This window comes from Schistocerca piceifrons, chromosome 1, assembly GCF_021461385.2.
Source record: "Schistocerca piceifrons isolate TAMUIC-IGC-003096 chromosome 1, iqSchPice1.1, whole genome shotgun sequence".
Lineage (NCBI taxonomy): Eukaryota > Metazoa > Arthropoda > Insecta > Orthoptera > Acrididae > Schistocerca > Schistocerca piceifrons.
This window is the reverse complement of record NC_060138.1, coordinates 746,772,359-746,784,850: the sequence shown is the minus strand read 5'-3', so window position 1 is coordinate 746,784,850 and position 12,492 is coordinate 746,772,359. Positions and strand designations below refer to the sequence as shown.

General features: G+C 40.0%; 1 protein-coding gene across 8 annotated transcripts in view; it reads left to right on the top strand.

The window, feature by feature from the left end:
- LOC124711801 (diacylglycerol kinase theta) overlaps positions 1–12,492 on the top strand; it is a 712,647-nt gene that overhangs the window by 490,357 nt on the left and 209,798 nt on the right. For all 8 annotated transcript variants that reach the window (XM_047242070.1, XM_047242035.1, XM_047242063.1 and 5 more), the window contains one exon: positions 3,930–4,037. In XM_047242070.1, the coding sequence (XP_047098026.1) occupies positions 3,930–4,037 (108 nt within the window). The remainder of the gene's footprint in view (positions 1–3,929; positions 4,038–12,492) is intronic.

The following is a 12,492-nucleotide window of genomic DNA, read 5'->3' as shown; positions in this document are numbered from 1 at the left end:
AACTCACATACACATGACTGCAGTCTCATATCATATATTGTTAATGTTCCAAACTACAGTTTACATTATATGTTTAGTAAGTCAAAATACTGCTATGTTCAGAGACTTTTTGTTATGATCTTATTTTTTGGTGACATAAGCTTGTTTTGACTCCATGACCATTATCAAGCTATTTCCATAACACATCATTAACGGCATTGCTATCTAATACCTTGTACTGCTGAGTAACGTAGGTGTAGCACAGACAAAATTATAAATCTGTGATTTCTCAGCAGTGGATTTTATTGCTGAGAAATATTTGTTAAGAGGTATTTAATATTTTTTGTAAGTTTGACGGCTTCATGTACTCAATATTTTTCACTAATTTTACAACTTCATTTGAGCAAACGAAGCTGTCAATCTTATGAAAAATGTTAAATATGTGTAAACAAATATTGCTCAGCAACCTGTGACACTGCTGAGACGTTACTTATCTACAATACCAATGATATGCAGTAGTACATGGTATGAGACAGCAGCAGCATTAACAATATGTTAGGGAAATAGCTTTGTAATGGCAATGGAGCCAAAATTAGATTATAGCACCAAAATTAAAGTTGTAATAAAAAGTCTCGGCATACAGCATCATTTTGGCTTACTGAACGTACGCTGTCTTTACAAGCTGTCTATAATGCTGCAGGCCAAGAAGAATTCAAAAAGAATAAATTGAAGTGTGGGTAAAATAAATATTTGTTCTTATGTAATTGTAAACAGCACCTGATGTGGTTCTAGCATCAGGCTAAATGTACATTAAATTGTGAAATGTGTGTTACATGTTTGTTGCATGTATAATTTTCCATACAAAAATAAAATAAAATTGGAAACATAAGTAAAAAAAATAATGGTGAAGGGGCACTATTAATTTGGACATGGATACATATTTGTTTCCTGATAAGAAAAAAGTTTGAAAGGAACAATCTCTACTACTTGTGCAAATGTATTAAAGCTTCTTTATTGTAACTTCGGTGGTAAGAGAACAGAAAAGTAAAGGGACATGTTGGATAGCAGTCACAGCTGGTATTATGGGAAAAGAAAAATTCAATTGAGAAGGCAATAAAATTTCAAAGGGACAGAATGACAGGTGAGTACTTAACTTGAGCAAAATTGCAGTGTTGCTGATAGACACATTTAAAAATAAAAACACATCCTGGCCTTTGGTGCTATTAGTGTCTTCCTCAAGGAGGAAGGATAGAGTTGAGAAGATAAGGAAAAAACAGCAGGTCAGTCAGAAACCAGTATGAGGAAGGGCCCACTTGTTGTGATGGTAAGGGGAAACAAAGTGAAGCGGGAAGTGGCAAGAGTGTAGAAGGTTAAAGATAGTATGTTGATAAGCACTGTGCCAGCTTCTGTCCAGAGATGATATATGGGCAAAGTTATAAACAAAAGATGGATACAGGAAGAGACCTGGCAGTTATGTATAGAGCAGTGTGATTTATGAAGTAAAAAGTAATTAAAATTTTCAAAATATAATTGCTAGAACTGAAATTACGTCCATGATCAAAAGTAAATGAGAATAAACATCTGCAGGTAGTACACTACACTGAAGGCATTGTCAAATTTGAGTACATTTCTTTTCTTAATATATAATAAAGTGAACAACAAAAGTAGCATTTCCAAAACACCATTAACAAGCAAGCAAATACAAAACTGACTGAAGAAAAGTGTAAAATATTTGAAGATATACCAGAAAATTTTGATTCATTTACTTTCCACCATAGATATACCATTACTAGCTGGTTACAAGTCAAGTAATGTGGAAGTTATGTCATAGTGTTTTTTTTTTTGTGATAATTCAGTTGGATAAATCTTTCTTACATGCTTATTGGTGATATTGTATATTTTATTCCTTCATAAATTTTTTTGTAGTCTGATTGTCATAGTCACTGATATGGCTCTGAAACATTATCCATCATTAGTAAAAATGCATTGAAGAATGAATACACAAAGAAGGCCTGACAGATAATCAAGTATGATGGTCGCAACTCGATTTTTTCAAGATGATAAATTAAAACTTCATTACTATTGGTAGCTCACCTAAATATATTTCACAAAGTTATGCAACCATAGATTTCACCACAGATGGTGCAGTGGTAAGACATTGGCCACAAATTCAGGAAGATGGTGGGTGAATACCCTTTCCGGTCATCCAGAATTAGGTTTTGTTTGATTTTCCCGAATCACTTAAGTCAAATGCCTGGATGACTCTTTGGAAAGGAAACAATCATTGCCCTTCCCCATTTTCCCCCAACCTGAGCTTGTTCTTCATCTCTGGTGACAACATAATTGAAGGGATGTTAAATCCTAATCATCCTACCTTCCTTTAGCACAGGTGGCAATAATTATTATGACTGTGGATAAGTTCATAGATTCTGTGCCTGAATTATGTGATTCTTAGTCAGTACACACACAGGATTGGAAATCCATGATGAAACTTTAAATAATGTATGGATATACCTATGAGAAGGGATCTATTCACTGAATAGCAGACACTTCTAGTTGCAGACGGGCATGTAGAAATGATGATTCCCTGTTGAGTGTACAAAGTCCTACTTCACAGAATTGATAATAGCAAACACACACACACACACACACACACACACACACACACACACACACAGAGAGAGAGAGAGAGAGAGAGAGAGAGAGAGAGAGAGAGAGAGAGAGAGAGCACTAATGAGCTAACAAACTTCACTGTCTAATTTACTTTATTGGATGACTTATCTCCCCTATCATTTGGGCTCTCTCCAGTGATACTATTCTTTTCTGAATATTCCAGGTGGGAATATTGCCTTCAATATATTATTCAGTCCAATGACCTCAGTCTCCACAGTTCCTGTCCTCTTAGTGACTCTCCCCCACTCATTTTCCCATCTCCTTACACTTTTCTGTTGCCATTCCAGATATGCTTTCTTTCCAGTGCTTATCTACTTAATCCAGGCTCTTATGTACCATAGTTTTATTTTGTATTTATTCACTTTTGTATTTAATTCACTTTGAATGTATTTCACTTTCAGTTTTCTAACTTATCTTGTATTATTTTCCCAGTGTTTCTATTAGCAGGCTTCTGCCTTCTTGCGAAGTTACTAGTTGCTTTCCTTGTATGTATCTATATGTAGCACATTTGTACACTATTACCTAATTCCTTACCCCTCCTTCTCACCCATGCTACATTCAAGTCCCCAACATTCACTTTAGACAAAATTACTGCTCACTCCATTTGGTCTGAAACACCAGGAGAGATATTAGCTGTGTGCATGGTAGTCTTGCGTGTTGATTAGGTCTCTGAAGATAGCTTTGTCTAAAAGTTTAGCTGGTAATAGTCTTTTTATATTGTCTGTCTGGTGCTCAGTGCCTTTACAGTTGTTATCTGCCATTTCATTATGAAATTTAATCTTCCCATATTACAAAACCACATTTACATTCATTTCTTAGTCATGCTTTTTGTTCCTGAGTTGCCATGCTCATCATTTACTGACAGTTTTTTGCATGCCATGGAAAGCTGAGGAAACACAATGTCCAGTAGTGACAATAACATATTGTACATGTAAGTTGAGTCTGGCATGGAAACAAATACTGTATGGAAAGACAGGACACTAAGAATCTTCAAGGTTATATAATCTAAGAGCATCTAATGTTTAATTGTTCTACAGAATTATTATTTTGAAGATGTTGATTGCTGGTGCCGTTTTATTGTTCTGTATGAGATGGTTCAATGTTTTTAGCACATGTTTCAAACATTTGCTTACATTGATATTGCTTGTACATTATCCTGTCCTTGATTTCTCTTATTTTTCTCCCACCGTAAGGATAAAATTTGTTTTAATTAATACTATATTTTGTAATAGTTTGTAAAATCAAAGAAAAATGTGATTTGTTATGTTGTTTGGCAGCTCGAAGCATATCGGAAGAATTCAGCAGTGGTGATACACGTTACCGTGATAATGACGACGTACCACATGCACGTGACAAAGGAAAAGAGAAGGAAGACAGAGATGAAGGTATGTTACCTGCTTTTTATGTCCTCTGTTGCATAAAGTTTGAATATGTTTCCTCTTAGAAAAATAGAATTACTTGTGTGTGTGTATATTATATTTATTTGTTTTCTGCTGTATCATCCACAGCTCATGGTTTAGTGGCTAGCATTGTTCCCGCTGGATCATGGGGTACTATTTTCAATTCCCGGTGGGGTCGGGGATTTTCTCCACCTGGGGACTGGGTGTTTGTGTTGTCCTCATCATTTCATCATCATTCTGGTAGTGGTGAGACTGGAAATGGAAAGACTGGAACTTGTACAGGCACTAATGACCATGATGTTGAGCACCCCACAAACCAACATCATCATCTGCTGTATCAATAACATATTCAGGAAAGTGTGCTTGTGCTGGCTTTGCACGCACAGCACTAAGTATATACGGCCAGATAACTTGTCTGGAATAGTAGTTGTTGACAGGCCACTGCATAGAATTATGATTATTATTATAGAGAACAACATTAGGTAACTGAACATTAACTCCAAAGTCTGGGAAACCTAAACAATTTAAGCAGTACACACTAGAAAAGTTCTCAGGAGGGACGAATGTTACCTGTTCCATATTTAATTGGCTTTTGGAGTAACACTCGTGGCACTGATGGGAGCTAATAGCTGCTATGGCACCTATCCACCTGACTGCAGTGCCAGTTCGGCATGAGCAACATCTTGCCAGCCGCCCAACTGCAGTGCCAGTACGGTGTGGTCTGCCCAACCGCAACAGCGTTTGGTGCGAGTTACGGCCACTTGCTGGTCGCCTGACCCTCGTGCCAGTCCAGCACGAGCTATTTTTTCTGCGTGATCTTTTCCTGTGTTTCCGAACAAAACTTTTCTACAAACACTTTCTGTCATGTAACATTAGTAGTATGCACTATCTGTTATGAAATACAGGTATGAATCATCATCTACCACACAATATCAGTACAATGCACCTACTGCCACACAACATTGATACAAAACACCATCTGCCACACAACATTAGTATGAAGCACCCTTTGCCTTGCGACATTGGTTCAAAGCAGTCTCTGCCACACAAAATTGGTACAGAGCATTGTCTGCCATGCAACACTTATACAAAGCACCCTCTGTCATGTGAAATTGGTATGCAGCACCCTCTGTTATAAAACTTCTACCACATAACAATGGTACCAAGCACTCTCTGCTGTGCATAGTAGTTATGAAGCACTCTGCCACCAAACGTGGTACAAAGCACCCTCTGCTATACAACATTGATACACAGCACTCCCAGTCATGCAACATTGATATGGAGCTCATACTACCAAGCAACATTCATAGGATGCACTTTCTGCCACAAAACATTGGTATGAAACATCCTCTACCACACAACATCAGTATGAAGCATTTCCTGGCTCCTAACATTGGTATGATTCACCATGTGGCATGCAGCATTAGCACAAAGTACCCTTTGTACAGAGCATTAGTACAAAGCACCCTCTACATAACACTGACACGAAGCACCCTCTGCTATGCACAGTTGGTATGGAGCACCCTCTGCTGTGCAAATGGTACGAAGCACTATGTGCCTTGCAAGAATGCTGTGGAGCACCTTCTGCCATGTGACATTAGTACCGAGCACCCTCAACAATGGCATGAAGCACCAACTCCAATGTAACATTGCTACAGAGCATCATCTGCCACCCATCATTGGGTACAAAGTACCCTCTGCCACACAACATTGGTACAAAGCACCCTCTGCCACACAACATTGGTACAAAGCACCCTGTATCATGCATCACTGGAATGATAGGAAGCACCTTCTGCCATATTAGCTTCAACAACAAAAGGAAACAGTTGATCAAGTTTGAAAGTTTGCTTGAAAATTAATCCTAATAATACCAAAATAATACATAGCCGACAAGTCAAAAAGATAATATAATAATCAACAATGAAATAATAAAATCAGCTGATCATTTTTATTAACATATGGCATCTAAATATGATGACTGGATGGGTATCACAGAAAATAAACTACTGAGTAAACAAGAATATACTGCTTGTAACAATTCGATAAATGACTACTCCCCTTATTTAACATTTATGTGTTGTTATAAGTATTATAACCACCCTCTACAAAGTAAATTTGGTACAAACCATTCTCTGCAAAGTAACCTTGGTATGACTACCCTCTGCAAAGCAAAATTGGTACAAAGCACCCCCTGCAAAGTAACATTGGTACGAAGCACCTTCTGCTGTGCAACAGTGGTGTGAAGCAGTCGCCACCCTGTAACACTGATACTATGTACCGTCTGCCGTGCCACATTTGTACAGTGAACCCTCTTTCACAACACAGGTGTCGTCTGTGGACATAAGAGGTATGCAAAAGGCCACCCAACTGCTTTACAAGACCATGTAGGCTACCATGATTCGAAGGAGTTCTGCTATTTACCATTAGATGGCAATGACATAATTTTCACATTGACATACTTGTGAATTGTGTAAGTGCATCTTCCTTGCAACAAGTTTGCTCTTTTCTCTCTTGTATTCTGCCGACCATTTATTTTTCATTTTCTTTTCTGTGTGTTTTTGTTGAAGTGTTTTTCTGGTGCGGGGGGGTGGGGGGGGGGGGGAGGGGGGGACTGTTGTTGATTGCTTATATTATCTTGTGTGATTCCAACTTCTTTAATATCTCCTTCTGTTTTGGTCATCCATTTTGTCTTGTTTTTGCTAGTATCCAAGGAGTAGAAAAGCAACTGAAATCACTCAACAGAGGAAAGTCCACTGGACCTGATGGGATACCAATTCGATTCTACACAGAGTACGTGAAAGAACTTGCCCCCCTTATAACAGCCGTGTAACGCAAGTCTCTGGAGGAACGGAAGGTTTCAAATGATTGGAAAAGAGCACTGGTAGTCCCAGTCTTCAAGAAGGGTCGTTGAGCAGATGCGCAAAACTATAGACCTATATCTCTGACATCGATCTGTTGTAGAATTTTAGAACATATTTTTGGTCGCGTATCATGTCATTTCTGGAAACCCAGAATCTACTCTGTAGGAATCAACATGGATTCCGGAAACAGTGATCGTGTGAGACCCAACTCGCTTTATTTGTTCATGAGACCCAGAAAATATTAGATACAGGCTCCCAGGTAGATTTCCCTTGACTTCCGGAAGGCGTTCAGTACAGTTCCGCACTGTCGCCTGATAATCAAAGTAAGAGCCTACAGAATATCAGACCAGCTGTGTGGCTGGATTGAAGAGTTTTTAGCAAACAGAACACAGCATGTTGTTCTCAATGGAGAGACGTCTACAGACCTTAAAGTAACCTCTGGTATGCCACAGGGAAGTGTTATAGAACCATTGCTTTTCACAATATATATAAATGACCTAGTAGATAGTGTTGGAAGTTCCATGCAGCTTTTTGCGGATGATGCTGTAGTATACAGAGAAGTTGCAGCATTAGAAAATTGCAGTGAAATGAAGGAAGATCTGTGGTGGATAGGCACTTGGTGCAGGGAGTGGCAACTGACCCTTAACATAGATAAATGTAATGTATTACGAATACATAGAAAGAAGGATCCTTTATCGTATGATTATATGATAGCGGAACAAACACTGGTAGCAGTTACTTCTGTAAAATATCTGGGAGTATGCGTGCAGAACGATTTGAAGTGTAATGATCATATAAAATTAATTGTTGATAAGGCGAGTGCCAGGTTGAGATTCATTGGGAGAGTCCTTAGAAGATGTAGTCCATCAACAAAGGAGGTGGCTTACAAAGCACTCGTTCGACCTATTGGGAGAGTCCTTAGAAGATGTAGTCCATCAACAAAGGAGGTTGCTTACAAAGCACTCGTTCGACCTATACTTGAGTATTGCTCATCGGTGTGGGATCCATACCAGGTCGGGTTGACAGAGGAGATAGAGAAGATCCAAAGAAGAGCGGCATATTTTGTCATGGGGTTATTTGGTAAGCGTGATAGCATTACGGAGATGTTTAGCAAACTCAAGTGGCAGACTCTACAAGAGAGGCGCTCTGCATCGCAGTGTAGCTTGCTGTCCAGGTTTCGAGAGGGTGCATTTCTGGATCAGGTATCGAATATATTGCTTCCCCCTACTTATACCTTCCGAGGAGATCACGAATGTAAAATTAGAGAGATTCAAGCGCGCACAGAGGCTTTCCGGCAGTCGTTCTTCCCGCGAACAATACGCGACTGGGACAGGAAAGGGAGGTAATGACAGTGGCATGTAAAGTACCCTCCACCACACACTGTTGGGTGGCTTGCGGAGTATAAATGTAGATGTAGATGTAGATTTACTAATTTGAAGATTTACTTTGTGAGCTGGTTCTTGTTCATTCTGTGGATATGTCCATAGAATTTTGTCCTTATTTTTCTAAAGGTGTCCGTCAGTGTTTCTGTCTGTTTGTAGATCTTCCTTGATAGGCTCTTTATCCAAATTCCTTCACGAATACCTCATCCGAATATTTTCCCGTAAATTTTTGTATCCTGCTTTCCAATCTCTCTTGTTTTTGTTTGGCATTGAATCACCATTGCGATCCGATTGACTCAAAGGAATGTGGTAGGAGGTGTATCTGGAGATCGGTGGGTAGCTTAGCAGACCACACTGCCCAAAGTGTTATATCCTGCATAGTTTGCTCATTGGCCTGCAACCATAGGCAGTGCCAGAGTTGTGATGGTGTCTGGTAACAAGGTGGCCTTCATACAAAATTTTTAGGATGAGCTCCTGGAGGGAAGAGGCGAAGCACTCAATAATCGTCTTCTTGCCAAAGTCATACCTTGGAGCCGGTGTCGGAGAGAGGAGCAGGTCACAGATCAGGTCTGTGTGGTCATGAAGGTGAGTCATGAGGCACAGGAACCTGGAGTTGTCATCGGAAATGTTGTGTAGTTTGAAAATGTGCTCTACCAAAGTGAACTACGTCACATGGTTGTCTTCTGACTGCAGCAGTAACTTTGATAGGCGTCCAGGGGGAGGATCAGATCTGAGTGGTCATGAAAGTGTGTCATGAGGCACAGAAACCTGGAGGTGTCATCAGAAATGAGGTGTAGCTTGAAAATGTGCTCTACCAAAGTGAACCATGTCACAGGGTTGTCTTCTGACAGGGCGAGGAGATGGTGGAGAATTAGGAACCTCTGGAAACGCCGAATTGTTTTTGTGAGCCGTGAAATCCCATTCCGGCCAGGGAATGGTAGCACAGTAGTCCGACGCAGCAGGCGTGGGTGGTCCCGCAGAGAAAACAGGAAAAAAGGCGGAGGGGGGGGGGGGGGGGGGGGTATATGTCCAATATGTCACAATTTCCATGTCTGTGATCACTGAGCATACCTGTTGTGTCACGGAAGGCCTTCGCGGCAGTCATGGTCAGTACCCCTGTAACGAATGGGCGGACAGGCAGTAGGAGCCGCATCCCTGAAACTGATACACCAGCCAGGGGCGTCGCGTTGAAATGTCCAACATTGGAGAAAATGCGGAAGGCCATTGTGGCAGGCACAGCTAGTGCTGTGGCAACAGCGAGTGAGTTTATGGCAGGAGCCGGAACCCTCTGTGTGGGCAGTGGTGGTAGAGGGGGGGAGGGGGGTCAGATTGTGAATGTGTGCAATATGTATTAAAGTCCACAACACATGGCGGCGGCAAAGTTTGTTGTGCAGTGATGTAGGTTGCAAGATGGGGATGGGGGTATGCCTCCATCGGCTGCACAACACTAGCACCAGGTGCTGGCCTGTAAACTGAACTCACACTATTATGGTCAGTTAGCTGCGAAGAAGCCATGGGTAATGCCTGTGGTGCGCTATTAGTGATGGTTTGTCCTTTGCTAGCATTCATGGGCGTCATAACAGGTGCAGAGGACAGCTGATTGAAACATGTTACGTGTTGCAGTAACGGCGACTTTGCACATGGCACCGCAGTAATGGTTGCGGGGGCACACTGTGAATGAATGTTCAGCTGCAGAGGCAATCTAACGTGCATTCGGATTATGATCACAGTAAACACAGTTCTGAATATTGTCTGAGCTAAACTGCTCACAGTGACGAACACAATCTGGGAATACAAATTCTGAGTCCATTGTTCTGGCCGGAGGTGTAGCAAACAGTTGTGGTGAGGCAAACACCTCAGGTGACATGGGTGTAGTACGTGGATTGTAATCTGCAGGAGAAAATCTGTTCGCGGGAGACCTGATGAATACATCCGGAAAGTTGGTTTGAGCTTCCAAGTCCACGAGGAAAGCGTTGTGCGGAGACGTCAAGGCGGTAAGCAATCACTTGTAGCACAATGAACCGGCGCGGGAGACACGGAATGTACCCTAACTTTGTAACAGAGTCATCACTGTGGGACTGTGATGGGTTTCTATCCTGAAATCAAACACTTCCCCTTTATATTTCAATACAAATGTATATTTAAGTACAAGCATCTACATGTGTATACACAAGTCACATAAACAGACTGAATCATCTCAAACTTTTTGTCCAAAGAACTCGCGAGCAGAGAGAGAATCCTCATTTGCGGGTCGATGTTTATATCAATGCCACAGTCTCTCATCCAAGTACATTTTAGTCTCATATCCAATATATTTACTCCTTGATGATATTTGTTGCTGACCACAGAAATGTGAAATGTAATTCAAAATACAAAAATAATTTTCTTGTAGACTTTATCTCAGAGTTAAGCTATGTCTTTTGCTGGAAATGTCTCAAAAAGGCTCCCATTGTACGTGAAGTAAGAAATCGGGAATTCTCACTTCTTCAAAAGAAAATTAAAAGCATAACTTATTCCTGATTACTCCTACAAGTTATATGTTTATCTATTCATCTGTTTATCTAGATTCAATGATTGAACATTTCTGTTACCTGCCTTATCATAAAGTGGCATTATGTGGTTGTGGTCCGAAGACTTGTTTGACGCAGCTGTCCATGCTTCTCCATCCTGTGCAAGCCTCTTCATCTCCAAAAAACTGATGTGACCTATATCCTTCCACTAATTGTATTCATCCCTTGGTCTCCTCATACAATTTTTACCCCCTACACTCCCTTCCAGTACTACATTGGAGAACCCATGATGTCTAAGAATGTGTCTTATTAACCAATTCCTTGGTTTAGTCAAGTTGCACGACAAATTCCTTCTTGTCTCCCCAATTCTATTCAGTATTAGTTACATGACCTACCCATCTAATCTTCAGCATTATTCTGTAGCACCACATTTGAAAAGCCTCTATTCTCTTCTTATCTAGACTGTTTATTGTAGACATTTCACTTCCATACGTGGCTGCACTCCATACAAATATCTTCAGAAAAGGCTTACTAAAACTTAAATCCATATTCCATGTTAGGAAATTTCTCTTCTTCAGAAACGCTTTTTGTGCCATTGCCAGTCTACATTTTATATTCTTTCTACTTTGGTCATCATTAGCTACTTTCGTTGCCCAAATAGCAAAACTCATCAACTACTTTTAGTGCCTCATTTTGTCAGCATCACCTGATTTAATTCGACTACATTTCATTACCCTTGTTTTGCTTTTGTTGATGTTGATCTTATATCCTACTTTCAAGATGCTGTCCTTTTCATTCGACAGCTCTTCCAAGTCCTTTGCTGCCTATGAAAGAATTACAAAATCATCGGCAAACCTCCAAGTTTTTATTTCTTCTCCTTGAACTTTTCTTAATTACTTGCTCAATTACAGATTGAAGAACATTGGGGATAGGTTAATCCTTGTCTCATTCCCTTCTCAATCACTGCTTCTCTTTCATGCCCCTTGACTCTTATAACTGCCATTTTCCAGGGCTCTGTCAAGTTGTTCTCACAATATCGTATCTCCCATTTCATCTTCATCTACATTCTCTTCCCTTTCTATAATACTGCTTCAAGTTAATCTCCCTTGATATACCTTCCTTCCATCTTCCAATCTTTCAGCTTTCTCTTCTTTGCTTGGTACTAGGTTTCCATCTGAGCTCTTGATATTCGTACAGCAGCTTCTCTTTTCAACAAATGCCTCTTTAATTTTCCTGTAGGTGGTATAAATCTTTCCCCTAGTAAAATATGCTTCTAAATCCTTACATTTGTCCTCTAGCTATGCCTGCTTAGCCATTTTGCACTTCTTGTCAATCTCATTTTGTAGATGTTTGTATTCCCTTTTGCCTGCTTCATTTGTTGCATTCTTATTTTTTCTCTTTTCATCAGTTAAATTCAATATCTCCTGTAATATCCAAGGATTTCTGCTAGGCCTTGTCTTTTTATCGTTATGTGATGGTGAATTGTAAGTTGTTATTAGAGAGGTATTGCCTTCCATTGTCTTTGAAAAATACTAGTAGCAGCTACTTAAAATAGCTGAGGAAACAGCACATCTTCTGCAAAAGTAGTGGCTTTCTTGCTAATTTATTGGGCTACATTTCACTGGTATAATCACAAATAGCAGTAAATGATATTGTGATAGTTCATTGTTAATGTAGTAATAGTTTG